The sequence below is a fragment of the Ochotona curzoniae genome, unplaced genomic scaffold, assembly GCF_017591425.1.
Source record: "Ochotona curzoniae isolate NIBS_2020 unplaced genomic scaffold, NIBS_Ocur_1.0 contig_523, whole genome shotgun sequence".
Classification (NCBI taxonomy): domain Eukaryota; kingdom Metazoa; phylum Chordata; class Mammalia; order Lagomorpha; family Ochotonidae; genus Ochotona; species Ochotona curzoniae.
Genome location: NW_024466459.1, coordinates 9,155,897 through 9,183,532, shown reverse-complemented (window position 1 = coordinate 9,183,532; position 27,636 = coordinate 9,155,897). Strand labels below are relative to the sequence as shown.

The 27,636-nt window shown below is 61.0% G+C and overlaps 2 protein-coding genes across 4 annotated transcripts; one reads left to right on the top strand and one right to left on the bottom strand.

Moving 5' to 3' along the window:
• The first annotated feature begins 158 nt into the window (after positions 1–158).
• On the top strand, positions 159–22,142 carry ITGB4 (integrin subunit beta 4). Of its 3 annotated transcripts, XM_040989663.1 has the most exons (40): positions 159–237; positions 1,047–1,129; positions 1,335–1,436; positions 1,570–1,774; positions 2,204–2,300; positions 2,444–2,615; positions 4,409–4,672; positions 4,954–5,043; positions 5,471–5,593; positions 5,855–6,019; positions 6,188–6,264; positions 7,198–7,400; positions 8,687–8,790; positions 8,948–9,046; positions 9,200–9,329; positions 9,751–9,873; positions 9,978–10,078; positions 10,360–10,393; positions 10,486–10,677; positions 10,834–10,937; positions 11,227–11,285; positions 11,485–11,508; positions 11,996–12,144; positions 12,231–12,410; positions 12,772–12,920; positions 15,425–15,629; positions 16,110–16,267; positions 16,491–16,671; positions 16,768–16,905; positions 17,769–17,951; positions 18,040–18,171; positions 18,391–18,393; positions 19,077–19,268; positions 19,590–19,826; positions 20,457–20,606; positions 20,975–21,163; positions 21,252–21,407; positions 21,515–21,679; positions 21,763–21,873; positions 21,949–22,142. In XM_040989663.1, exons 1-40 carry the CDS (start codon positions 159–161, stop codon positions 22,074–22,076), a joined length of 5,436 nt encoding a protein of 1,811 aa, XP_040845597.1. In that variant the 3' UTR covers positions 22,077–22,142. The 3 variants fall into 3 exon arrangements, with proteins under 3 accessions (XP_040845597.1, XP_040845599.1, XP_040845600.1); XM_040989665.1 differs by lacking the exons at positions 18,391–18,393; positions 19,077–19,268 and adding an exon at positions 19,916–20,074; XM_040989666.1 differs by lacking the exons at positions 18,391–18,393; positions 19,077–19,268.
• A 210-nt stretch (positions 22,143–22,352) lies between these two features.
• On the bottom strand, positions 22,353–25,661 carry GALK1 (galactokinase 1). Its single transcript, XM_040989667.1, has 8 exons — positions 25,415–25,661; positions 24,572–24,761; positions 24,222–24,341; positions 23,931–24,066; positions 23,623–23,804; positions 22,942–23,092; positions 22,705–22,867; positions 22,353–22,624 (listed from the first exon to the last, which is right to left on the bottom strand). The coding sequence occupies exons 1-8, from the start codon at positions 25,577–25,579 to the stop codon at positions 22,553–22,555; spliced, it is 1,179 nt and encodes a 392-aa protein (XP_040845601.1). The 5' UTR covers positions 25,580–25,661; the 3' UTR covers positions 22,353–22,552.
• Between the last annotated feature and the right edge of the window lie 1,975 nt (positions 25,662–27,636).

Below are 27,636 nucleotides of genomic sequence, written 5' to 3'. Positions count from 1 at the left end.
TCAGAGCACGGAGTCCCCAGAGACAAGAAGGGGCTTGTTTCGGGCAGGATGCAGACCTGCAGAGCGTCTGGTGACACGAGGCATGGCGTGGTGTGGTGTGGCGTGGCGTGGGGGGTTCTGGGAGCTGACAGTTGCTGCCATTCTACAGGAGGAAGAGAATGGCAGGACCACGTTCCAGCCTGTGGGCCAGGCTGCTGCTGGTAGCCCTGCTGAGTGCCAGCCTTCCTGGGATCACAGGTGAGTCTTTGAAGGCCGTGCTGGCCAGGGCACACCTTCCATGGCACTGGCCTCTCTCCCTCTCCACCACCCAGGAATGGAGAACTTGGGATCCTGTGCCCTGCACATGGGGACGTCATGACCAACCACTGGGAAGGGGGCAGTGGGGCTGTGGAGCTCCCAGAGAACTGGGACAGCTGTCAAGAGATGCAAAGGCCTCAAAGAGGGAGGAAAGCTTATGGGGACAGGAGGAGTGTGAGGCCACTGACCTGCCTTCAGAGTGTCCCCAAGGAGAAGTGGCTGGAGTGGCTGCCCAATAAAGCTTGCCTGTCGCTTGAGGAGATGCCACAGTGGATGCACATAGTAGGATCCTTATTGTGGTTTTTACATTGAACAAACAAGAGGGAATCCAAGTCACCTTTGCAAAACCATAGATTCATTTCCTGAAGACCAACAGTGTGCTGAGCCTTGTGTTAGAGACCAGGGATACAGACAGAGGAGCTAGCGAGCTTCCCGGGAGGATCCTCACTGGAAGGCACGAGCTGTGTTGGAAAGGACACCAACCGGGGCAGGGGACAGCCTCAGGCGGGAAGCGGCAAAGGATGTGGCCGGGGTGTTCTGACCACAGAATGACCGGCAGCCCAGTATGCCAGGTTCCTCCCTGTGGACCCAGATGGAGGTCTCCAAGGCTGAGACCCGGGTTTTGCTAGTTTTCAAAACCCATGGTCCCTCTTTTGTTCTCTGAAAGGGGAGGGAACCCCAGCCCTCTCCGGTGAGGATGGCAGGTGGCAAGGGACCCCACCCATATGTCTGTGCCCCTTGCCCACCAGCCAATCGCTGCAAGAAGGCCCAAGTGAAGAGCTGCACGGAGTGCATCCGCGTGGATAAGGACTGTGCCTACTGCATAGATGAGGTGAACTGCTGGGCAGCCAAGGCCACCCCTGCCCTGCCTTGCCACACCCTCTCCTTGGCTCTGGCCACACCCTTGGCCCTGCCCTGGCCCCGGCGGGTGTGGGAAAAGAGGCAAGGGTCAGGGCTACTATGGGGAGGTAGATCAAGGAGGAGGGCAGGTTGGTGGACAGGTGCTGCCCCTGCCAACCACAGCTGCTTCTGGCTAGCTGTTCACAGAGCGGCGCTGCAACACGCCAGAGGAGCTGCTGGCTGCTGGCTGCCGGCGGGAGAGTCTGGTGGTCATGGAGAGCAGCTTTGAGATCACAGAGGTATGTGGGGGCAGGGCTGGGGGCTACGGGGAGCTCTCCAGATGGCCGGCCCTGGGGGACCAGTAGCAGGGCAGAGCCCGCCACCAGGCTCTTGGAGTAGCCCTCCAGCCAGTGTCTCCTTCCCTGGGTGCAGGAGAGCCAGATCGACCAGAAGCTACACCGCAGTCAGGTGTCCCCCCAGGGAATGTACGTCCGGCTGCGGCCAGGCGAGGAGAGGCACTTCGACCTCCAGGTGTTCGAGCCCCTGGAGAGTCCCGTAGACCTGTACATCCTCATGGACTTCTCCAACTCCATGTCCGATGACTTGGACAACCTCAAGCAGATGGGCTCGAACCTGGGTACGGCTGGGCCTGCGCGGATGATGCAGGGCTGGGGCTGAACACCTGCTGGGTGGCCAGAGCCCCGGACAGCTTTACCCATCCCAAAGGGCAAGACAAACATGTGGGGTGCCCCAGAACACCATTCCCAGGGGGAGGTTCCAGGCCCTGGCAGGCACTGAAGCCATGACAAAAAGAGCGTCTCATGGCTCCAACCTACTCACAGAGCTGGAGGCAACTCTCGGAACTGCTCCCTTAAGTGCTGGATGAGTAACCTGGGGCCGCCTCCCACTGAGTCCCTTTGACTCACCAGTGCCAGCAAACTATATGTTAACCAGAGGTGGCCTTCTCCCTCCTCCTCCAGCCTCCTCCTGACCCTCCAGGGGCCCCTGGGTCTTTGTGTGGGAGTGCTGGGTGCAACCGTCCTCTCTCTGTCCTGTTGATTCCCAGCCCAGGTCCTGAGCAAGCTCACCAGCGACTACACCATTGGGTTCGGCAAGTTTGTGGACAAGGTCAGCGTCCCCCAGACGGACATGAGGCCTGAGAAGTGAGTGGGGGCATGGGCCCAGGGGCAGGTGCTATTGTGCGTGCCCCCTGCCCTGCCTCTCTTGCCCGCAGGGGTGGCCCCACCCCCACCCTGTACATGCTCAGCATTCTCATGTCCACTCCCTCCCTCCCGCCTCTGCACAGGCTGAAGGAACCTTGGCCCAACAGCGACCCACCATTCTCCTTCAAGAATGTCATCAGCCTGACCAAGGATGCCAATGAGTTCCGGGACAAGCTGCAGGGAGAGCGGATCTCAGGCAACCTGGACGCCCCGGAGGGCGGCTTCGATGCCATCCTGCAGACGGCTGTGTGCACGGTGAGCTGGGGCCCCAGTGACAGTGGCTGCTTGGCACGGGTGGGAGCTACCCGCCCCTCCTCCGCCCCTGCATTCCCCACCAGGCTCGCAGGCCCCAGATGAGCTCAGACCCTCTGTGGAGCCATCATTCCAGGTCACTTCAGAAGCTCCAGGGCACAGGACCACAGCCTGCTTTTTCTTTTTTTAAATAAGATTTATTTATTTTTAATGTAAAGACAGATTTATTGAGAGAGTGGGAGGCTGATGAAATGGCCAGAGCTGAGCCAATCTGAATCCAGGAGCCAGGAGCCTCCTCTGAGACTCCTACACAAAGTCAGAGCCCCAAGGCTTTGGGCCATCCTTGACCACCCTCCCCAGGCCACAAGCAGGAAGTTGGATGGGAAGTGAAGCAGCCAGGATTAGAACTGGCACTTATATGGGATTCTGGCGGTTGCAAGGCGAGAATTTTAGCCACTAGGCTACTGTGCCATGCCCCACAGCTTACTTTTGTATGGACCAATGAAACAGACATGAACCATGGAGTTCTGGAACCTTCTTCAGTGCCCTGAGATGAGCCTGCTCACCAATCTCCTGGGACCCACCCAAGCTGGGTCGCTGTGCACATCAGTTTTCCCGTACTGGATGCAGTGGCCACATTGCAGACCACGTAGAAAACAAAGCAGAAATCGCCCACAGTGTTCTTCCCACCAAGCAGTCAGACCCCAAAACCTTGCCTGCCCGTCTTGTTCCCTTCTCTTCCATTTACACAGTGGAATTCACATAGTTTCTATTTTTTAATATTTATTAATTTTTATTGGAAAGGCAGATTTCCAGACAAAAGGAGAGACAGAAAGATGTTCTATCACTGGTTCATTCCCTAATTGACCACAATGGACAGAGCTGAGCCAGTCTGAAGCCAGGAGCCAGGAGCTTTTTCCAGGTCTCCCACATATGTGTAAGGTCCCAAAGGGTTGGGTCACCCTCCACTGCTCTCCCAGGCCACAAGCAGAGAGCTGGATAGGAAATGAAGCAGTGGGACACAAATTAGCACACATATGGGATGCCGGCTCTTGCAGGTGCAGGATTAGCCTGTTGAACCATTGCACCGGCCCCTAAACTTTCCCTTTGGAGACTTGCTCTGTTTATGTTGCATTTGATAACAATCATAAGCACTCTTTCTGGTAACAGTTCTCCAAATCACCCCGTGCATTTTTCCAAAAATATGCAGTGAATAACTATACCTATTTGTTTTTTAAGATCGATTTATTGAAAGGCAGCGTGACAGCTTCTGATTCACTCTTCAATTGCCTGCCAGAGCTAAGGCTGGGCCAGGCAGCAGCCAAGAGCCGGAGGGAGCTCCATCTGGGTCTCCCAAGTGCGTTAGCATGGAGCTGGATTAGAGCAGCCGGGACTCAGATCTGTGCTCTGACATAGGATGCTGGCATTGCAGGTGGAGGCTTAAGTCACCGCACCACAGTGTCAGCCCCGGCTATACCTGCTTAGCCGGCCTTTGGTCACTTCCTGCTGTGTACCTTTTTCCAAGCAGTTAAAGTATCCCTGGAGGGTGGTTCAGAGCATGCCCAGCATGTGCCCTGTACTCAGGCACTGCATGCGTTGCCTGCTACCTCAGCACTGCTTTCTGGTTCTCACATCACCACATATTGCACGCTGTCTGCTGGAACATGTTGTTACTCTTGTGGTGCCCATGGAGCCCCGTGGAGGGACCCACCCTCACAGTCGGCCAGTGTGCGCATGCTCTGTGATGCAGCCCTGGGCAGGCAACCTGCTCCATGGCGCCTCCTTGCCCTCCCCAGAGAGCCATCGGCTGGCGCCCAGACAGCACCCACCTGCTGGTGTTTTCCACTGAATCAGCCTTCCACTACGAAGCCGATGGTGCCAACGTGCTGGCCGGCATCATGAGCCGCAATGATGAGAGGTGCCACCTGGATGCCACGGGCACCTACACCCAGTACAACATGCAGGACTACCCGTCGGTACCCACTCTGGTGCGCCTGCTCGCCAAGCACAACATCATCCCCATCTTTGCTGTCACCAACTACTCCTACAGCTACTACGAGGTTCGCAGTCTGGACAGCCTTCCTCCTACTGCTCCCCTCCATCCTCAAGCTTGTGGGGGGCCCCGGCAGTTCCTGGCGGGGAGTGAAGATCCCGTGTCCATGCATCCGCTAGTCAGCTGGGACCTCAAGTGGCCAGGGGTGGATCAGACAGGTTCTGGAATCCTCCTGTGAGGCTTCCAGGCCTAAGGGCCGCCCACCTGCGAAGGAGGGGCTTGTCCCAGAACTGCCTGCCACCTGGGACTCGTTGATGCTGAGCGTGCGGCCTGGCTTTTCTCACGCAGAAACTTCACACGTACTTCCCCGTGTCCTCCTTGGGGGTGCTGCAGGAGGACTCATCCAACATCGTGGAGCTGTTGGAGGAGGCCTTCAATGTGAGCCGGGTCCCTGGGGGCACGGGGCTGAAACTTTTGGGGCAGGGCTGGAGGGCTGGTTGGAGGAGATGAGGCAGTGCAGAGTTTGCAGGCTGTGTCCAGCTGAGAAATCGCAGGCAAAGTTGCAGAAGCCGATGGACAAACAGAAAGCTTGATTTAGTGCCCTGATTTGGAAGTCCCTGCATAAGTTTGCTTTCCCCCCCCCCCCCCTGCAATATGCACTTTTTGTAACCTTACTGAAGACCCCAGGGTGGGTTGAGAAAGGGTCACTAGCCATCCCTGGGGGTCTAAGAAGCCCACCTGGGTGGGACAGTCTCCTGCAGGTGCTGCCACTGTGGCGCCCATAGCCGGCCCCCCAGAGGCAGCAGGGATTGGAGCATGGCTCCCCACTGGTCCACCCGGATCACTGAGTACCGCCTCCCCTTAGCGTATCCGCTCCAACCTGGACATCCGAGCCCTGGACAGTCCCCGAGGCCTGCGAACGGAGGTCACCTCCAAAATGTACCAGAAGACTGCCACGGGGTCCTTCCACATCCGGCGGGGTGAAGTGGTATGCCTGTGTGGGGGCAGGGGACTCGGGACAGGGATCTGGAACTGCGGTCCAGACCAGGGTCAGCCTGGGCTCCCTTATCCCTCCTGACCATACCGCCACCTGTCTGGGGCGGGAGATGCCGAGATGGGTGAGCTGGCTAATGAGGCTCATGGCTGCTGCAGCCATTATGGCTGTGCCTGGAAGAAAGGATGAGCCCAGAGGCACCGCTGGCTGCTGAGCCGTGCCTGCATTGGCTCACTGCGGGACCCCTCCCTGCAGGGCACCTACCAGGTACAGTTGCGGGCACTGGAAGCTGTGGATGGGAAGCCTGTGTGCCAGCTGCCGGAAGAGGACCAGAAGGGCAACATACACCTGAAGCCTTCCTTCTCTGACGGCCTCCGCCTGGACGTGGGCATCATGTGTGACAAATGTGCCTGTGAGCTGGTATGGAATGGGTCTGCTGCGTGCAATGAGGGAGGCCAGCTCAGCCTGGTCCTCCCTGAGACGGCCTAAGTGTCAGGTGGCCTGGTCCCCCTTAACCACCCCCCAAGATCCCTCCATAACTCAGTGTCCAGAACAACCCCTCCACCCCAACTCAATGCCTCCTTGCAGGAGAAGGAGGTGCAGTCAGCACGCTGTGACTTCCATGGGGACTTTATGTGTGGCCACTGTGTGTGCGACGAGGGCTGGTGAGTGTGGCTGTGGGGGCGGGGGGGCCTGGCACCCAGATGTCCAGCAGGGACCTGGCCCCAGGCACACCTGCACGCCTGGCTGGGGAGGGGGGTCACACTAAGTCATTGGGTGACTGCAGTTGAAATCATCTGAACACAGTGTTCCCACACTAACAAACACTCCACTAGATTTTCAGAGGAGAGGGAAGGTCTTCCATCTGCTGGTTCACCCCCCAAATGGCCACAATGACCAGAGCTGGGATAATTCAGAGCTCTGCAAGGTCCCAAGGGCTCAAGCCATCTTCTCATGCTTTCCCAGGCCTATTAGCAGGGTGCTAGATGGGAAGTGGAACAGCCAGGACTCGAACCGGTGCCCATATGGAGGCCTGTGCCACAGGGCTGACGATGAGCTTATTGAGCCACTATGCAAGTCCCAAGAGGTTTCTCTTTAGGGTGGTCCCAGAGTAATAAGCAATCAAACTTCACTTCACCCGGTTGGGGTGTGGTATGAGTAGTTGGGGTGTGACCCTGAACGGGTAGGGTGTGTTTTCCATTTACAATATTCTCAGCTTCACCTGGACTTAAACTTGGTGCCTGTGTGGTGGCGAGTGGACCATCACTGGAAAAACAGGCAGGACTGGTGGCTGTTGGGGTGCGTCTGGGGGCAGGCAGGGGGGTACAAGTAAAGTGACTCAGCATTCTGGGCCTTTGGTTCCTTTAGCGTTAGGGACCACGTGCGTGCATTCCCTGGTCAGAAGTGAGCTCAAAAGGGAATGTGGTGAGGGCTTCCTGGGCTCCACGACCCTGGGCCCGTCGTGGTAAAGACAAGCAAGCAACAAGGACGGGGCCCCAAGGGGGTGACGAGGGTCCAGGATTCCCCATCTGTGCAGTGGGTCAGTGAATGCTGCCAGCTTCCTGCCAGCTCAGGGAGATGACCGGCTCCTTCCTCAGGAGCGGCAGCACCTGCAACTGCTCCACGGGCGCGCTGAGTGACGTGACACCTTGCATGCGGGACGGCGACGACAAGCCATGCTCGGGCCGGGGCGAGTGCCAGTGCGGCCGCTGCGTGTGCTACGGCGAGAGCCGCTACGAGGGCCAATTCTGCGAGTATGACAATGTGCAGTGCCCACGCACCTCCGGTGTGCTGTGCAATGGTGAGTGTGGCCACCAGGCTGCCCAGGAAGGGCTATCCAGGCCAGGGGTCAGCATCCCCAAGCTCAGTCCAGGCTCACCCAGGACGCCCCCACCCCATTCTACAAAGCTTTCACTTCACTCATCCGCAGCACTGAGGCCAAGGCCACTGCCACTTGGACAAACCCCTTGGTTTGTTTTGTGTTTTTAAAATGTGAGCAGCAGAGAGAGAGTGAGAGATAGAGAGATGCCATCCACAGAACTACCCCGCTAAATGCCCTCAGCAGTGGCTAGGGAGTACACAAGGTCAAAACCAGGGGCCAAGTCTCCCACACGGGTGGAAGGGGCCCGGTGACGTCAGCCATCACCTGCTAACTCTGGCCTGGGGCTTGGCACAGCACCCTGGCACTGACAACTGCAAAGCCAGTGCTCACCCTTCCCTCCCTCAAAGACCCCAAATCCCAGCTTGGGTCTGTGTCGACTGGCCCCCCCCTTCCCCACTGTCCTGTCTCCTTGGGGCAGGGACTGTCGAGCTTGGCCCCCAGCAGCTGGCAACTCTTGCTCTGCAGACACTGGGGCTGTCGATTTGCCCCCAGGGCAGCACACAGAACTGGGCCTAGACTGGGAGTATGTGGTCTGGCCTGAAGTATTAGAGCCCTGAGAAGGGGCACGCGGGAGGCTGGTAATTGAAGGCAGATGGGTCAGGTGCCACCTAGTCATGGCTGCCACTGTGGACCCAGCCTGGAGGCTAAGCCCAGCCCTTCCTCTTGCCTGCCATGTCCTCTTTCTGGCTTCTGTGCTGGTGGGAGAGGAACAGGAGGGAGGTGCAGTGGCATTGGACAAAGGCAGACATTGCGGGGAGCGGGGAGGAAAGCAGGGCCAGAGAGCCAGGGCCCTCGGATCTGGGCCCTCCCATTTCCTTCTCTATCTGTATTTTTCTCTTGTCCACCACCTTGTCCTGCTCCTTTATGAAACTTGACCATTTACCTGTAGTGATAACAAGAGAACAAACTGTCTGATTTCCTGCCTCTGAATTAATGTAGATTTCAATTTTCAATTTTTGTTCTTAGTTTATTGCATTGGCCAATACCCAGTAGGGGTTCTAACAGGGAGCCATGGCACTGGGTTTGCTTTGGGGAGGGTCGCCCTGGCTGCAGAGAGGATAGTGGCTGGAAGGCAAGATGGAGGGGAGGAGGAAAAAAGTCCAGGAGAGTGAGGAGGCAACCCAGCCCCCCATCCGTCCCCGCTAGCAGACGGGCAGCCTGGACTGCATGAAGTCAGCTGTCTTCTCCCGTCCCACCCGCTGCAGATCGGGGACGTTGCACCATGGGCCAGTGTGTGTGCGAGCCCGGTTGGACAGGCCCGAGCTGTGACTGTCCCCTCAGCAATGACACGTGTATCGACAGCAATGGGGTAGGCCTGGGGCATAGGGCAGATGGGATGGCCAGCGAGGGGAGCCCCCACCAGGGCCATGCCATCTGTCCAGAGGAGTCATGTTTGGCACTGGGGAGGGCAGCAGCCAGCAATGGACAAGCTGGCTCACAGGGCTCCTCCATCCATCCACCTGCAGGGTATCTGCAATGGGCGAGGTTACTGCGAGTGTGGTCGCTGCCACTGCCACCAGCACTCACTGTACACGGATGCCATCTGTGAGATCAACTACTCAGTGGTGAGGCCAGGGAAGCTGGGCTATGGGCATAGGCGGGGTGGGCAGGAAGGGCTGCTCCTGCACTGGGAGGTGGGGCATGCGGTTGAGTGGCAGGGCCTGGTGGAGGCTCACCCAGCACGGTACCCGCCTGCTCCTCCTCCTCTGCCCACACAGATACCTCTAGGCCTCTGCGAGGACCTGCGCTCCTGTGTGCAATGCCAGGCCTGGGGCACCGGAGCCAAGAAGGGGCGCACCTGTGAGGAGTGCAGCTTCAAGGTCAAGATGGTGGACGAACTTAAGAAAGGTAGGGAGTGGGGGCAGCTGGAGGGTGGGAGGAGGGCAGGTGCAGGATCACCTGGGCAGAGGGGACTAAAGGTGACAAGGTCCAAAGCTGAGAGAGGGGTTGCAGAGCCCAGAGGGGGGACCCTGGGACGAGGAAGTCTAGGAGAGGAAGTGCAGCGCCTGTGGCTCACGGGCTAACCAGGGCTGGGGCAGACAGGCTGAGAGGGACAGGCAGGTGGCCTGGGGGGGTGGGGTCACAGCCTCCGCCTGTAGGGGAGGGTCAGTGTCCAGACCCCACCCCAATCCAGATGGGGGAGCAGTGAGATTGACAGGCTCTAATGGAGCCGGCACCTCGCCAGGGCAGACCCAGGGTTCCAGGGTGGGGTGGGCCGTGCCCCCTTTCCCCACCCCTGCCCTGCCCTTTCTCACCTTGTCCCGCACAGCGGAGGAAGTGATCGGCTACTGCTCCTTCCGGGACGAGGACGATGACTGCACCTACAGCTACACTGTGGAGGGCGACGGCAGCCCTGGGCCCAACAGCACAGTGTTGGTACAGCGGAAGAAGGGTGAGTGGGGGGGTGGGCCGACAGCGGGGGGCCTCAGAGGGGGTGAGGGGCTTCAGGGTGCATGTGTGGGTGGGCACCGTTTCCCTCCTCTGCCTCCCCCATAGACTGCCCACCTGGCAACTTCTGGTGGCTCCTCCCCCTGATCCTGCTGCCGCTCCTGGCGCTGCTGTTACTGCTGTGCTGCAAGTACTGTGCCTGCTGCAAGGTGGGCACCAGCCCCGGGCCCCGACACAGACAATCTGAGGCTTCCCGAATGGGTTTGGCAGCCATGGAACCCTTCTCCCCCAGAGTGACCGGCAGAGCTGGGGTTCCGCAGTACACACTTTGGGAACCCTTTATCCATCCCCTCCCCTCTCCATCCCCACCAGGTGTGTCCCCCAAGCCCCTGGTCCCTGTCAGGCCTGGAAGGCTCTCTTGCCCCCATGGGGGTGGGGGCGCTGACTGGGGGAGCTGCCGCAGCCCTCAGTCCCGCCCCTTGTCTTCTAGGCCTGCCTGGCTCTTCTCCCCTGTTGCAGCCAAGGTAGGGGACCCTGACTGCTGTCTCCAGAACTGAGGAGGAAGGGGACGGGTCCACCTCTAAGGGCGCCACCCCTGAGGACCCCTGCCCCGTAGGTCACATGGTGGGCTTTAAAGAAGACCACTACATGCTGCGGGAGAACCTCATGGCCTCCGACCACCTGGACACGCCCATGCTGCGCAGCGGGAACCTCAAGGGGCGTGACACGGTCCGTTGGAAGATCACCAACAACGTGCAGCGGCCAGGCCATGCCGCCCACACGGCCAGCACCAACCCCAGCGAGCTGGGTGAGGGGGGAATCGTGCCATGGGAACTCGCACCCTGGACCTAGGCTTGACGCCTGTCCTGTCCAGGGAGGTGTAGAGCTCTGGACAGGTGGGCAGGTGCAGGGCACAGCTGCAGGAGGGGGTGCCCTGACCCCACCTGTGCACTCCCCACTCCAGTGCCCTATGGACTGTCCCTGCGCCTTGCCCGCCTCTGCACCGAGAACCTGCTAAAACCGGATACACGGGAGTGCAGCCAGCTGCGCCAGGAGGTGGAGGAAAATGTGAGGACCAGAGTGGTGGGCGTGGGGCCTGGCGTGGGACTGGGGCATGGGGAGTACCTGCTGCGAGCGCTTTGCATGTGCGTCTGGCACAGGCCACTTGGGCATCTATCCCCTGGGACTGTCAGACTAGCAGGAGGCAACACAGCCTGGGTCTTCAGACTCCCATAGGCCTGCCTGCAGCCAGCCCTGCGTGAGGGGAGGTTGGCGGGGGTAGGGGGAGGCTCTGGCTTGAAAGTCTGGGCGCTTCCTGGGCCCAGCTCACTTTACCTGGCCTCACTTTACCTGGCAGCTGAATGAGGTTTACCGGCAGATCACAGGTGCACACAAGCTCCAGCAGACCAAATTCCGGTGAGATCCGGGGTGCCGCCACGGGGGGTCGGGGGAGGCCGCTTGGCTGTGCTGGGTCCTGCCAGCCCCAAGCCAGGCATCCAGGGCCTGGGCGGAGACCGGAGGAGTTTGAAGAGCAACTCATAGAGCCAGTGTAGGAGGTGGTGCCCGCCCTCCGTCCCCAGGGACGACTGGCTCATGGCCCCTCTGTCTCCCACAGGCAGCAGCCCAACGCCGGGAAAAAGTGAGTTGAAGATCGTCCCACTTTCTGCCACCTGCCGCATGGCCCCTCCTCCCCTAGCCCCACCCTGTAGAAATGGAGGGTCCTGTGCACCTGTCAAGGGTTAGTCCCTCCCTGCATCATGACTGTCAACAAACCCCTCTCTGCCCCCTTCCAACGTCTGCCCACAGAACCTGAGGACGGGCAAACCCTGACCCTGGTGGGATACCTGTGGGCACCAGGCAGGGTCCTGAGAAAGACTAGCAGGTGGCAAAGCTGCACTCCCAGTTTCTACCCTCAATCCTAACCCTGCCCTAAAGCATGAGCCCCGCCCCCACCCACGCTGAGGCAGCAGGACTAAGAGACCAGCGTGCCCAGTGGGCAGGTGCCTGGGTCTCTACCAGAACCTTCCATCCACCCAGGGACGGGACGAAGGCCCCATAGCTGAGGGGCAGGGACAAGTGCCTGCTGTGCCCCCTCCCCCATCGGGCCGTTCCCCACACCCCTCTAGGCAAGACCACACCATTGTGGACACGGTGCTGATGGCACCACGCGCAGCCAAGCTGGCACTGCTGAAGCTGACAGAAAAGCACGTGGAGCAGGGGGCCTTCCATGACCTGAAGGTGGCCCGCGGCTACTATACCCTCACCGCAGAGCAGGGTAGGTGGGCAGCACCTCGCCCCGCCGCCAGCAGAGGCCAGCCCCCACCCCGGCTGACGGCCCTGCTCCCCTGTCCCCTCGCCCAGATGCCCGGGGCATGGTGGAGTTCCAGGAGGGCGTGGAGCTGGTGGACGTACGTGTGCCTCTCTTCATGCGGCCAGACGATGACGATGAGAAGCAGCTCTTGGTGGAAGCCATCGACGTCCCTGTGGGCACAGCCACTCTGGGCCGCCGCCTGGTCAACATCACCATCATCAGGGAGCAAGGTCGGCCGGGGCCTCGGTCTGTGATGGGTCAGGGGGCATGGCCGGGGTCTTCTGGGTGAGGGGGTCTACAACTCTCCACAGCCCTGGTCCCAGGCGCCGTGAGGGGACACACCATGCCCCGCTACCATCATTGCTCTCTGTCCAGAGCAGTGCCCCCAGCTTCTGGGGGACAGGGCGCCCTATCCAGCCCCTGACCTTTCCCACCTGTTCCAGCACCTCATGGCCTGTCCAGCCCTGCCCTTCCCAGGATGTTGGCCGAGTGCTTTTTCCAGAAGGGTTTTCCATCATGACCTCCCCAGAGAGCTGTAGGGGTGAGGGTGGCGAGCAGCTTTCTGCGGAGTGACAGCCCCTTGCCTTGCAGCTAGTGGGGTGGTGTCCTTCGAGCAGCCCGAGTACTCGGTGGGCCGCGGGGAGCAGGTGGTCCGCATTCCTGTCACCCGGCGCATCGTGGACAATGGCAAGTCCCAGGTCTCATACCGCACGCAGGACAACACGGCCAAGGGCAACCGGGTAAGGGGCTAGACGCAGGAGGGGTTCAGGACAGAGCAGAAGCAGGTGGTGGCCCTGGCTGCTTCTGCCCCTGACAGGGCGTCCCCTCCCCGAAGCGCATCAACCCTCTGCTGCTGAGGACCCGGCGGGGGGCGTGCCTGCTTCTTGCTCCTGCTGCAGCCGTGCTTGGTCCTGACCACCCAGCATCCCCCTGGGGAAGTCAAACCCCCCTCCTGACTGCCCCAGTGCTCTCTGGCCGGTGCCCCAGGACCTGCTCGCGGCCTGTGGCTGCCGCCTTGTGGCCGATTTCCGTGCTGCGCACTTGCTTTGAGTGCCTGGCTTGGGACATGGAATCTGACCTTATTACACACACGTTGTAAGCTCAGAACATTCCCGTGGGAAATCCTCTCCGATGGAAGGGAGAGTCCAGCGCCGCCAGCCCATAGACCCCATAGGCAGGTGCACCCCGCAGCCCAACCAGCACCCCACTTTCTTCACTGACTCTCATGGGTGACAGTGGCCTTGGCATGGCTCCAGTGTTGTCAATCCAATCCCAGAGAACGTGCCCACCGCACTCTCCTGGAGCTCCCAGCTACTCGGCCATGTCCATAGGACGGTGCCAGGGCATTTAGCCATTTTCTAGAATTCTCTTTATTAGGTCTCACCTTTAAATGCAGACACGTGCAAGGTCAGGGCGTGGGCGCCTATCCCACACTCTGCCCGGGGCACCTGCTGTGGCGCTCCTCTAGCCAGATGGCTTATACGCATGCGCATGGCTTTTAAAGGTTTCTATGCGAAGATAACCTACCTTTTTAAAAAATATATTTTCATTTGAAAGGCAGACACTGCCCAAATCCCCACAACGGCCATGGCCAGGCCGGAGTCAGGAGCCCAAAACACCCTGAGTGTGCCATGTTGGGGACAGGGCCCTGAGTGCTTGAGCCACTTGTCCCCCACTGCCTCCCGGGTGTACAGCGGCAGGAAGCTGGGGTCTGAGAGAAACCCAGGACTTGAGCAAGGCACCTGACTGTGGGCTGCGGGTAACTCAGGGAGTCATCACGCCGGACACCCAATACCAGGCCTCGCAACCTACCGTGCCACACACTCCTTGCTGGGCCTGGCTGCACGCGACATCACGCGACATCTGTACACACACAAACACTGCTTTGCCTGCTGAGCTATTCCAACTCCATGTGGACCTCAACCCCATGGAAAACCCCTCGGCAGAGCCGGGTCCTCCCCCACAACCCAGGAAGAAAGGTGGTCACCAGCCCTGACAGGCCAGCTGACATCTCTTGCTCAGCTCAGGTGTCCCGATGATGGCCATTCTAGCTTTTTTCTCAATCCAGGAATCCTGGAGTGCCTGGCATAGCATTGTGTCTGTGTGTAGTCGGATCTGCTTTGTGGGACATTTTGGAAGCAGCCACATCCTGTACACGGTTCTGTGCCCAGTTCCCCCGCCCTGGGCTTTGGGAGTGGAAATCTTAGGGCGCAGCGCCACCTGGTGGCCTTCTGTGAGAAGACCTTTTCTCCCAGTGGCTGTTGAGCCATACCTGGCACCCTGGGAAGATTAAGGCAAGCCTATGGGGGCAGGCTCCATGGCCAACATGCCACGTGGAATGCTCATATTTTGTACAGAGTCCTTGCTGCTCATATGCACCCTGCGAGGAAGCTTAAGTCCTTGCACCCATGTGAGGGACCCACCTGGGTCTCAGGGCTCTTGGCTCTGCCCGGGCTCAATGTTGTGGGCATTGGGGTGAACTAGTGCAGGGGATATTTTATTTCAAATAAAGAAAAATAATGTTTTTGAAGATTTATGTTCATTTAAGAGGTAGAGTTAGAGAGGAGCAGAGAAAGATATATCCACTGGTTCAATCCGTACACTGCTACAACAGCTAGAGCTAAGCTAATTTAGACCCAGGAGCCAGAGTGTCCAGGTCTCCCATGTGGGTGCAGGGTCCCAAAGCTTTGAGCCATCTTCCACAGCTCTCTCAGGCCACCAGCAAGAAGCTGGATCAGAAGTGGAGCCACCAGGACTCAAACCGATGCCCATATGGGATCCTGGTGTCTCACCAGCCCCAAATTTTTCTAAATGAAAGGAGAGAGCTGGAGGTGTAGTGTCCCCCTCTCTAGGAGCAGGGCCTGGGTTTGGACTGGATCCCACATTCCCACGCCATGGTGCTCTCTCCTGCCAGGGGAGGACAGCTCCCTGGGCTGCCTGTGTGGGAGGCCAGCTCTTTGCGTTCTCTTTGGTGCTTTGGTTCAAATGCTGGTTCAGCCAGCTGCCTGTGTGAACCTGGGCTTGTCTCCTAAGCTCTGCATGACTTGGTTTTCTCATCTGTACAACGGGATGCCTCTTGCTGCTCCGTAGTTCATGTGCCTGTCCAGTGTAACAGTGTCCACAGGGGCCACTGCTGTACCCAAGGGACGGAGCAGTCCCTGCATTATCCTGAGGGCAGCGTGATGCTGTGTGTCACCCCCACTTCCACGCTCCTTCTCTGATCTTGACCCCCCTCCTGCTGCAGGACTATGTCCCCATCGAGGGTGAGCTGCTCTTCCACCCCGGGGAGACCTGGAAGGAGCTGAAGGTGACACTTCTGGAACCTCAGGAAGTGGACTCCCTTCTGCGGGGCCGTCAGAACCGCCGCTTCAACATCCAACTCAGCAACCCCAAGTTCGGGGCCCGCCTAGGCCAGCCCCAGTCGGCCACCATCATCATCGGAGACCAAGGTGTGCAGAGCCCGGGGCTGGCTGACAGTAGGAGAGGAAGAGCCTTGGGGAGTGTGTGGGGGGGGGGCGGGGGCGCTCCAGACTGGACAGAGGAAGCCTGGGAAGCTCAGCGTTCCCCGTGACATGCATGTGGAGCACATGTGTCCCATGCAACGCCTGCACTAGACCCCATCCGAGAACAGAAAACCAAATATCCCTGGCCTTCTATTCTTTATCTGGCAGAGGGCCGGGATCAGCCGTTAGGTCATGCCATGTCTCAGCCATTGAACCAGCCTCACAGAGGCATTTCTGGAAGGGACCAGTCTACCACCCGGAGGAAGAGGAGGGAGGAGGCAGAGGTCAGGGAAGGGCTGGAGAGCAGGTGCAGCAGCCTCAGGCCCTCTGGATGGGGGCTCAGGTGTTTAACCGGGTTTGTGGCGCCCCCTTGTGGTGACTGCTGTCTGAGCCGGCTCCCACCCCCACCCTTGATTCCACTACCAGACGAAGTGGACCAGGGCTTTGTGAGTCAGACCCAGTCATCATTCCTGCTCCCTCACGGCGACCTGGGAGCCCCTCAGAATCCCAATGCCAAGGCCGCTGGGTCTCGGAAGATCCATTTCAATTGGCTGCCCCCTCCCGGCAAGCCTGCAGGCTACAGGGTATGGTGGGGGCCACGGGTAACTACAAGTGCCTGGGAAGAGGCCTGAGGGACAGGGGCTCAAGCATGGGTGGACGGAGGGATGTCCAGGTGTGCCTGTGAACCTGGGCTCGGGGACAAGGGAGGACTCCCACCTGAGTCTCACAGATGGCTGCCCCTCTTCCCATCACGGGACTCCTGGCGTGATCAGTGTCCACCCATATCCCCCTGCCCAACCTGAGCAGGTAAAGTACTGGATCCAGGGTGACTCCGAGGCTGAAGCTCACCTGCTTGACAGTAAGGTGCCCTCGGTGGAACTCACCAACCTGTACCCGTATTGCGACTATGAGATGAAGGTGTGTGCCTATGGGGCACAGGGCGAGGGCCCCTACAGCACCCTGGTATCCTGCCGCACCCACCAAGAAGGTACAGCGCTCACGGCGACCGCCTTTCCCCCTGCCCAGCATGCCCATCCTTACCCTCTCCATCCTCTGACCGCGCCCTGCCACCCCTCCTCCGCAGTACCCAGTGAGCCAGGGCGCCTTGCCTTCAATGTCGTCTCCTCCACGGTGACCCAGCTGAGCTGGGCTGAACCTGCGGAGACCAACGGCGAGATCACTGCCTACGAGGTCTGCTACGGCTTGGTCAACGAGGACAATCGTGAGGACTGCCACAGGGGAGGGCCGGGGCAGCTGGGGGTCCCATGACACCTGTTCTCTGGGTCGGCAGATTGGACCCTGGCATGTTCAGTCTCTAGATTGCGCACTGGGCCAGGCTCCAAGGCCAGGCAGGCGAGCCCAGTAGGCAGGACAGGCCCCGGACACCATACTATGCAGGCAGTGCCTGCACGGGCTCTCCCGGTCACAGCAGAATCAGCAGCAGCCTCGGACCAGCCAGTCCCGGAAGGGATCCATGCCACACCCTCCCCTCTGCGGGCTTGCTTGCTCCCAGAGCTGGAGCTCTCACTACCCCCACACCTGCTGTGGATGGAAAGGGGGTAGCGTGAGGCTCTCAGGGCTACGTGCAGGGTTCCATTCAGCCGGGCAGCACCGTCCCCTGCAGACAGGCCCTTAGTATTAGTCCATTTGTGGATCCCAAGCAGGAGAGCTCCTCTGACTGGGCTTTCAACCCAGGAGTGACCAGAGTCCTGGCCATCTGGGCTCGGATGTATGCCCTCTCTGCATGAAACGGTGCGTCAGAGAGGGCCTCAGTGTGGCTGCGGGAGCCTTCCCCCGCCCGGGTCTTTTGGAGCAGCTATCGGCTGCGTGTAGCCATCAGATGCTATTTCCAGGCATCTCCTCTGGATACCCCGGAATTGCAGGCCCAGGATGGCCTCTTTCCCACCTCAACTGGTCTTCCCAGGATTCTCCCGCCCAAGCAGAGCCATCTTGCTCAGCCTGTGCCAGGCCCTGTTACGTAGCAGCCACAGACTCCAGACCTCCGGCTGCAGCTTGCTGGTCCTGTCCTCCTGGTGTCAGGAGGGGGGCCCGGTGACCCCTCTGATATGCTCTGTCCACTCCCAGGACCCATTGGGCCCATGAAGAAGGTGCTGGTGGACAGCCCCAAGAGCCGCATGCTGCTCATCGAGAACCTGCGCGAGTCCCAGCCCTATCGCTACACCGTCAAGGCGCGCAACGGGGCTGGCTGGGGCCCCGAGCGGGAAGCCATCATCAACCTGGCCACCCAGCCCAAGCGGCCCATGTCCAGTGAGTGGCGGTCAGGGGCATGCAGGATGGACAGGGACTGGGACATCCCGGCCAGGGCCCAGGCTCACGTGTCCCCCACCCCCCGCAGTCCCCATCATCCCGGACATCCCCATCGTGGACGCCCAGGGCGGCGAAGACTACGAGAGCTTCCTCATGTACAGCGATGACGTCCTCCGCTCCCCCGCCGGGAGCCAGAGGCCCAGCGTGTCCGACGACACTGGTGAGTGGCACCGGCGCGAGAGGAAGGGGTGGGAGCTGACGGGGCTGTCCTGGTGCCGATTGGCAAAAGGGTTGATGACTGCTGGACACGCAGGTCAAGGCCGCAGGTCCGTCCCCTGCCTTGGCTGGGTGGCTGTGGAGCTCGGGGTCATGGTGTTGTGTGCACCGAGATGACCTAACAGACACGGTCCACCTGCAGGTCTGTGGCCCAGGGCACTAGGCTGTGTGTGTGCCCCAGGGGACAGCTGCATGCTGGCTCCTGCCCAGGAAACAGCGGTGCAATGTGCTGGCTTCCCAGCTGTGCTGCAGGGCCAGGGCCCAGGAGAGCCCTACGTGACAGAAGGCAGGCAGCTGCCCGGCAGGCCTGGGGTGGAGTCGGCACGGAGGTGGAGCCAAGCCGGCTGACCCTGCTCTTTTTTCCTGGAGTGTCCCGCTGGTTCTCTGGGTCCCAGCTGCCTGATCTGTGAAATGGGCTGCAGCTACCATCATGTGTATCTGTGGCCATGTCTGCCTACGCCTCAGGGTCCCACACACCTGCTGCCTTGGGCTGGGAGAAGGGCTGCATTTTGAGTCTCTGGTGAGGGGATAGGTGCAGGCACCAGGGTCCTCAGCTCAGCCACGCATACTGCCGGTGACACCCGCTTCGTTATCCCCCAGAGGGGCAGGCAGGGGCACATTGACTGAGGCGCCAGGCGGGAGACCTCCCGACTGGCCCCCGGGCCAGGCTCCGCCCTTCCCGGCTGGTCCGGAGCCCCAGGCCCTGGCAAGGTCTCGGCCCGAGGTGTGCATAGGCGCACGCCTCCACCCCTGGCTCTCCGGCGCCCCGACCTCCTCGGCGCTGCCGTCCTGAACCGGCGCCTCCCCCCGGCGGTGCCAACGCGGCCCTTCGTTGTTCCCAAGGCGGAGGCGGCTGGAACTTCGAGCCCGTGCTGGGGGCGGAGCTGGACCTGCGGCGCGTCACGTGGCGGCTGCCCCCGGAGCTCATCCCGCGCCTGTCGGCGAGCAGCGGGCGCTCCTCCTCCGACGCCGCCACCGAGGGGGGCGCGGACGGGCAGGGGGACCCCCGGCCCCGCTGCGCGACGCCCCGGCCCCCCGGAGGTGACAGGACTGCCCAGACACTCGTGTCAGCTGTCTGGGGGCTTGGGGTTGGGTATCCGCGGTGCCCCGACTCGGGCCATCTTTAGGGCTCTCTCCAAGCAGGCGCCCCAGGGGCAGTGAGCCTGTTAGGACGCAGCCTCCCCAAGGGCAAGGCTGGCTGAGCTCAGACCGCACATCGGGGCCAGCAGCTGCGGCCAGGGGCGGGCAGCCCCTTGGAGGCCTCCAGAGACACAGAGCCGGGTGTTGGTGGGCCTGGGCATGTTCACATCGAGGCCCAGGCTCTGACCTGGCCCCCTGCTCTCCCCCCACCCCGCCCTGCAGAACACCTGGTGAACGGCCGGATGGACTTTGCCTTTCCGGGCAGCGCCAACTCCCTGCACAGGATGACCACAGCCACCAGCAGCTATGGCACCCACCTGAGCCCTCACCTGCCCCGGGGCGTGCACAGCACCTCCTCCACCCTCACGCGGGACTACCACTCGCTGACCCGCACGGAGCACTCGCACACGGCCACACTGCCTCGGGATTACTCCACCCTCAGCTCACTCTCCTCCCAGGGTGCGCGCTGTCTCACCTAGCAACCCATCTCCTCTCCTGCCAGCTCCGGAGGTCCCCACCCCCTCTCACTCTGTTTCCTCCTGTCCTAGGCCTCCCTCCCATCTGGGAACACGGGAGGAGCAGGCTCCCGCTGTCCTGGTCCCTGGGGGCCCAGAGCTGTGCTCAGCTGAAGGGGCGCCTCCCCTCCAGGGGTTCCCGAGACTCTATTATCCTGGCTGGGCAGCCAGCAGCACCCTCCCGGGGTCCAGGTAGTACAAGGGCAGCCACCCTGGCTCCCTTACGGCTGCTCCATCTGCCATTCACTCCTCGCCAGCCACCACCTCACCTGCCACTCCATCCAGACACCCCACAGGCGCTAACCACCACTCTTCGCCCAGCCTGCATCTGCGCTGATGCCTAACCCACTTTAGGATCTCCTGGGTGGGCCCGCTGAATGCAGTCGGGTGGGGGCAGGGCCCGTCCACCTGCTCCAGGGACGCACAGGTGCTGGCTGGGCAGCCTCACCACAAGGCAGAAGGACAGGGAGCTGCTCAGTGGCATGTGCCAAGGAACAGAAGCCAGGCAGGGGCCAGGCCTGGGCCTTGCGCCGGATTCCCCTGCTCTGGGCTGACTCCAGTCTCCTCTCTACAGACTCACGCCTGATGGCAGGTGTGCCCGACACACCCACTCGCCTGGTATTCTCGGCCCTGGGGCCCACGTCGCTGAAAGTGAGCTGGCAAGAGCCACAGTGTGAGCGTGCACTGCTGGGCTACAGCGTGGAGTACCAGCTGCTGACTGGCGGTGAGGCCCACCTGCCCTCCCCACCCCCATGCATCACCTCTCCTCTGTACAGAGGCTCCTTCCATCTCCTCGGACTCTTTCTGGATCATTCCCTCAGCTTGGTCCTGCCTCACTGTGCTAGAGCCAGAGCACTCTGTGGGGACTGGGAGTGACACCTGTGGCCCCCAGACCCCTAGCTGAAGCCCAGGATCTGCCCCAGGCCGGGCTGGCATTGTAGGCTTTGTTCTTTGCTTCTGTAGCGCACAGCTTGCGCCTCCACCCATGACAACCCAGACACAAGTCCCGGCCAGCCCTGGTGGTCTGGGCATCAGGGGTCACACTGCTCTGTGGCCTTGCGCTCACCCCTACCCCCACTCCCATCCCTGCAGGGGAAGTGCATCAGCTCACCATCCCCAGCCCCGAGCAGACATCAGTGGTGGTGGAAGACCTCCTACCCAACCACTCCTATGTGTTCCGCGTGCGGGCGCAGAGCCAGGAGGGCTGGGGCCGAGAGCGAGAGGGCATCATCACCATCGAGTCACAGGTGCACCCACAGAACCCGCTCTGCCCCCTGCCAGGTGAGCCACCTCCCCTCCCCCTGGCTGGTGCCCAGGGCATTCACTGCATACCTCCTGTTTAAAACCTCCCCCCGCTGCTGCCCCCCAGGTTCCACCTTCACCCTGAGCACCCCCAGTGCCCCAGGCCCACTGGTGTTCACGGCCCTGAGCCCAGACTCCCTGCAGCTGAGCTGGGAACGGCCACGGAGGCCCAATGGAGATATCCTCGGCTACCTGGTGACCTGCGAGATTGTCCACGGAGGAGGTGCTGCCTGGCCACTAGGCAGGGGTGGCTAGACAGGGGTGGGGGAGGAGGGAAGGCCAGGGCGGCTAATGGTGTCTCCCCGCCTCCTCCCCTCCTTCCCCACACAGGTCCAGCCACCACATTCCGGGTGGATGGAGACAACCCCGAGAGCCGACTGACCGTGCCAGGCCTCAGCGAGAACGTGCCTTACAAGTTCAAGGTGCAGGCCAGGACGACCGAGGGCTTCGGGCCAGAACGAGAGGGCATCATCACCATCGAGTCCCAAGATGGAGGTGGGGTGCTGTCCCCCCTGCCACCCTTGCCAGGCCATCTCCTGGGCTGTCCCTGACCTGACCAGCTGCTCTGCCTGCTCCAGGCCCCTTCCCACAGCTGGGTAGCCATGCTGGCCTCTTCCAACACCCACTGCAGAGCGAGTACAGCACTGTCACCTCCACCCACACCAGCACCACGGAGCCATTCCTCATGGGTGAGTTTCGAGGGACCCTGGCTTGGGCAGGGACCCCCTCCCCAGGTACTGCAATCAATGCCTGTTCCCTTGCAGATGGTCTGGCCCTGGGGTCTCAGCACCTGGAGGCCAGTGGCTCCCTCACCCGGCACGTGACTCAGGAGTTTGTAAGCAGGACACTGACCACCAGTGCCCAGGTAGACCAGCAGTTCTTCCACTCCTGAGCTCACCCCATAGCGGCCTGGACTCGCTGCACCTCCTCTGCCGTGCCTCTCCAACCACAAACCAGGGAGTGCATGGGAGGCGTGCGGGTAGACTCCGGGCCCAGGTGGGAGCAGGGAGTGGCCCCTGACCTGCAATCAATGCGGCATGCCTCTGGGAGACATGACAACAAGTGCCCCGTCACTGCCTCCCCCACTCTCTGGACACAGCCCCTCTTGTAACCAAAGAGCAGGGTCCAGCCTCTCTTCTGCCCTTAATGAAAAAACTTTGCTACCGTGTTGTTCTGAACTATAGTCTGTTCTTTCGGGGAACCAAGGCACCAGTGACCTGCGGTCAGAGAGCGATGTTGACCCCCAAGGTACACACCCACCTCAAGAGGCAGGTGGGTACTGTGGTGGGAGGCAGGGCTTTATTAAGCACCCAGACAGGGAGGCTGGGCAGTTGCCCAAGGCACAGCGGTGGGACCCGCCAGCTACAGTCACAGGTGCAACGCCTTGGCCCCATCTGCTGCTTGAGAGAGGTAGAAGGTGGCGGTCCTGCTGTACTGCTCCTAAGGAGAGGTGGGGCAAGGCGTGAGTGCGGGGTGGGCCCGGAATCCACCTCCGCCCCACCAGCTCCACCCTAGCCCACCTGTATCTGCTGCATGGCACGGGGTGCGGCGGACGCCTCCAGCAGCGTCACCGTGCAGCCCCCAAAGCCACCGCCCGTCATGCGACTGCCATAGACTCCGGGCACAGACAGCGCAGCCTCCACCAGCTGGTCCAGCTCGGGGCAGCTCACCTCGTAGTCATCCCTGCAGGGCAGCCGTGGGAGGGGCAGGTCCAGGGAACTCAGTGCAGGGAGGGCAGGAGGGACAGAAGGTCTCACCTGAGCGAGTGGTGGCTCTCCACCATGAGGCGGCCAAAGGCTCTGTAGTCCCCGCGGCTCAGGGCAGCCGCTGCCTCGGCAGTGCGCTGAATTTCACCCACAACGTGCCGTGCCCGCCGGAAGCCCTCCTTGCTCACCAGCTCCCTGCCAGCTGTGGACAGAAGGTCGGCAGAGAGGCTCCCCACTGCCCAGGGGTGCCAGCTGTGTGGGCGGGGGCTGTGAGGGACCTGGGTCCTGGTGGGCCAGTAAGCAGTTATTTGAGGAGAGAACTGGTAACCATGCTAGATCAGAAACTGGGAAGAGGAGCTGGTGGCATAATAGGTTAGGTTTCCACATGCACATTGGCATCTCCTATGGGGCCAGTTGCAGTCCTGGCTACTCTACTTCCCATCCAGCTCCCTGCTAATGTGCCTGGGAAAGCAGCAGAGGATGGCCCAAGGGGTCTTGCACCCGTGTAGGAGACCCAGAAGAAACTCCTGGCTCCTGGTTTAGAACCAGCCCAGCTCTAGCCATTGCAGCCATTTGGGGAGTAAGCCAGCAGATGGAAGATCTGTCTCTCCTCTCTGTAAATTTGCCTTTCAAATAAACATTTACAGTTCACAAGCTTGGAGAGCAGGGGGCATGCTGCAGGCTCAGGTTCATATGTACTGCCAGGTCAGGGCCTGGCCGGCAGGCTCTCACCCTCCAGTTCCTCCATGCGCACATCCCGAAGGCTCTCCTTGCCCAGCGCCCGGGCCACCTCCTCACACTGGCGCCGCCGCACAGGGTACTCGCTGGAGCCCAGGGCATGGCGGACGTTGGAATTGGTGATGAGCACAGCCAGCTTGGGGTCAGACAGCGGCACCAGGCTCGTCTCCAGGGACCTGAGGGCAGAGTGGGACTCAGAGGGGCTGGATGGCCAGGAAGGGTATCTGCTGTGACACTGGATGGCAGAATCCCTCTCTCCATAGGCTCCTGAGGCCCAGTGGGAGCAGGGAGTGGCCCCTGACCTGCAATCAATGAGCAGCGCGTGGCCCTTCTGCCCCAGCAGTGCGATGAGCTGGTCCATGATGCCACAGGGCACCCCTGCGAAGCTGTGCTCGGCCCGCTGGCACACCTGGGCCCGGGCAGCTACTGCCCCCGAGTCTGTGGCACAGGGCGAGGTGGGGGGGTTGGGGGCAGGTGACTCCAGTGATAGACACTCCAGGCAAAATGTTCACCCCCACCATCTCCACCCACCACCATGAGGAAAGCAGCTCTGAGTGCAAGGGGGATGGTGGTGACCGGGACCCCGAGGGTACCTGGGCACAGCTGCTGCAGGAAGGTGTACGTGGCCACTTCCAGGGAAGCTGAGCTGGACAGCCCGCCACCCAGGGGCACCGAGCTGACCACCACTGCGCTGAAGCCTGGGAGGGGGGTGGCTGTGAAGGAAGGGATGTGTATGCAAGATGGGCTGGCCTGGACAGGAGACCCCTGCCTTCCAGCTGCCAAGTCAGCGCCCTCCATCTTCCAACCCAGGGAGGTAGCCTCCTAGTTTGGGTGTCTGGGGTCCAACTGGCTCCTTCCAGGCAACCCCAGGGCAAGTCCTAGAACTTGATTAGGGCATCAGAGTGAAGTAGCAGGTGACACTGGTGGTGTCCAGTGCCCATACCTGGGTAGTGCTCAATCACTCCCTTGACGTAGTTGGCCCATCGGGGGGTCCCAGGCTCCAGGGACCTCTGGGGGGTGGGCAGAGGGAACTGCAGCCGCTGAGGTTCATCAGCGTCCTTGGAGGTGGTGAGAAGGGAGACCAGCCCATCTTCCCGGCGGCTGCCCACCAGCACCGTGACCAGTTCCAGTGCCTGCAGGACCCACCCGGCAGGTGTGAGGCAGCCCCTCAGGGCTCAGCCAGCTAAGGAGGGGAAGGGAATGAGGTGTGGGCCGAGGGTAGGGGCCAGGCTCCAGGCTGAGCTGGCCCTGGGGTCTGGAGGGTGGGGCCTGTTGCAGCCAGCAAGCAGGGCTGGACTCTGCCCTCTGCATGGGCTCCCAGGGATAGGGCAGGGCGGCTAGGCCACAGGGAAGGTGGGATGAGAGGCCTTCCACGTGGTGTGATCCCAACATGCACCAGAGGCTGAGAGCTCTGGATGGAAAGCTGGGAGGCAGGAGGTCAGGTGCCCAGTCACCTGGCCGACCTTGAGGTCTCTAGCCCGCTCAGGACCTGGTCCCCAGGCCCCCAGCTGTAGATGCTGGGCTGGGCTGCACTCACATTCTAAGCCTGAAGCATGGGACCGATGGCAGGCCCCGACGGCCCCACGTTTGAAGTAGAAACACGCGCGGTGTTGAGGGCGCCGATCAGCAGTCCTCCAACAGGAGGATTTGTGCCAAGCAGCGTCAGCACACCCCCTCCCTGTCACTTCCTCCCTTTCCAACGTGGGGGACAGCCCGCGCCAAGGTCTCTGCCCGTCCCTCCGCCCGGATCCCGAGACCCGCCCGTGGCCCTTCCGCAGCCCCTCACCATGGGTAACACCAGGCCCTGGTTGTAGTCGGTGTGCTCCCCGATGAGGTTAACGCGACCCGGAGCTGACGCGGCCAGCTCCGGCTCTGCCCCAAACTCTTCCCGGAAGGCCCGCCGGGCCTCGGCCAGCAGCTCGTCCACCTGGGGATGTCTCGAAGCAGCCATGTCGCTCGTGTGCGACGAGGGGGCCGGCGGCGCGGGATGCTGTGCGCCGGGACTCGCGCGGCAGTGCGCACATTCCGGCGCGCCCCTGGGCTGGGGCCCTAGCGCCACGCCCCCAGGCCCCGCCCCCGGCCTGCAGGCCCCGCCCCCGGCCTGCAGGCCCCGCCCCCGGCCTGCAGGCCCCGCCCCCGGCCTGCAGGCCCCGCCCCCGGCCTGCAGGCCCCGCCCCGCCGCACGCCCCGCCCGCGACCAGGGCTGCGGGCTAGCGGTGCGCTCCCCAGGACACAGCTGCTGGCTGCACTACCCTGCTCCGCGCTTCGCACCTGCGTGGGCAGAGTGGTCACAGCAGGTGGCGCCGGGGAAGATTCTGTGCCCCCGTGATGGCTTTTATTCTGCATTATCGGAGCAGAAGCAGCCTTGAGTGGCATTTGGTCAGACTGGGGTTCTCTGGGCCAGCACCCGTGAGAGGTCACGGTCCCCTGACCATGGCTCTCAGTCTCCCAGCATGGGCATCTGGCACAGGTGGGACGCCTGAGTCTGTGTCTTGGTGATGGTCCTCACTCCAGCTTCCTACAACTCTGTCCTGGGACGCAGCCAGGATAGCTCACCATCCTGCCACCTATCTGCATGGCACTTATTTTTTTTTCAAGATTTATTTATTTATTGGAAAGTCAGATATACAGAGAGGAGGAGAGACATAGAGGAAGATCTTCCATCCGATGATTCACTCCCCAAGTGAGTGCAACAGCCGATGCTATGCCGGTCCGAAGCCAGGAGTCAGGAACTTCTTCTGTGTATCCCATGTGGGTGCAGGGTTCCAAGGCTTTGTGCCATCCTCGACTGCTTTCCCGGGCCACAGGCAGGGAGCTGGATGGGAAGTGGGGCTGCCAGGATTAGAACCGGTGCCCATATGGGATCCCGGTGCGTTCAAGGCGAGGACCTTAGCCGCTAGGCCACGCCGCCAGGCCCTGCATGGCACTTTTGGATGTCGAGCTCCTGGCTGCCTGCTTTTCAAATAACTGAAAATTGTAAATAAGTAGACTAGTACACTTTCCAATATCTACTTGTTTTTATTTGAAAATTACAAAAAAAGAGGGAGAGGGTGAGGAAGAAAGAGAGAACCTCTACCATTTGCTGGTTCACCCTCCAGATGACCATGACAGGCTGGACTGGGCCAGGTCAAAGCTAGGAGTGGAAAGTGAAGCAGGGGCCGGCTCTGTGGCATGTCAGTTTAAGCCACCACCTGCAGCATTAGCACCCCATGTGGGCAGCAATTCAATTCCTGACTGCTCCATATCTGATCCATTTCCCTGCTAATGGGCTGGGATAGCCATGGAAAACGGCCCAGGTGCTTGGAACCCTGCGCCCATGTGAGAGACCCACAGGCTCCTGGCTTCAATCTGGTCCAGCCCGGGCTTTGTGGCCATTTGGAGAGTAAACCAGCAATGGAAAATCTCTGCTTGACACTCACCTGCATGCAAATGGCCAGAAAGAGGGCCACCTAGCGGCTCAACGCCCTTGCCATGAACACACACACCTTGGTCCTCGCATTGCTTTTCTTGGACTCTGGCCTGAAGGGAAGCTCCCTACTTGAGACTCGGCAATGCTGCCTTTACTTGGATCTCCTGTGTGAGCCCTGCGCAGCGAGTGTCCTTGCATGCAATTTGTTCAGAAGTTGTCATCTGCTTTGAGCTTTGATCCCTCCTCTCACTTCCTGGCCAGATGTTGCAGGACTGGGAGGGAGGTGGCACCTGATGGGGACATTGCTCTCCAGGATATGCTTGCATCAGCACAACTGTTGCCAGCCCAGTGGCGAGTTGGCCTGTGCCAGTTGGAGGTAGTGACCAAGAAGTCATCTGTCTGTGCTGGCGGACACGTGGGCCAGCACTGGGATGCATTTCTGCTTAGGTGCACATGTTTTCTGAAGCCCCTTTTCTGCACCCGTTGCTCCTACCTGGACGTGCTCCACTCCATCTGATGGCCTCTGTGGCCGTCAAAGGTTGGGTTCCTTGATGGAACTTGGCCCACCACTCCCAAGCTGTCCCCCAAAAATCTCTGCT

What these genes read in the sequence shown, in the direction of transcription:
- ITGB4 (XM_040989663.1), top strand. Translation starts at nt 159, where the DNA reads ATGGCAGGACCACGTTCCAGCCTGTGGGCCAGGCTGCTGCTGGTAGCC. An exon ending in GTTGGTACAGCGGAAGAAGG is followed by an intron (nt 9,874 to 9,977) that starts GTGAGTGGGGGG and finishes CCTCCCCCATAG; the next exon opens with ACTGCCCACCTGGCAACTTC. An exon ending in CTCCAGCAGACCAAATTCCG is followed by an intron (nt 11,286 to 11,484) that starts GTGAGATCCGGG and finishes TGTCTCCCACAG; the next exon opens with GCAGCAGCCCAACGCCGGGA.
- GALK1 (XM_040989667.1), bottom strand. Translation starts at nt 25,579, where the DNA reads ATGGCTGCTTCGAGACATCCCCAGGTGGACGAGCTGCTGGCCGAGGCC. An exon ending in AGGGCCTGGTGTTACCCATG is followed by an intron (nt 24,762 to 25,414) that starts GTGAGGGGCTGC and finishes TGGGTCCTGCAG; the next exon opens with GCACTGGAACTGGTCACGGT. An exon ending in GCGCTGCTCATTGATTGCAG is followed by an intron (nt 23,805 to 23,930) that starts GTCAGGGGCCAC and finishes CTCTGCCCTCAG; the next exon opens with GTCCCTGGAGACGAGCCTGG.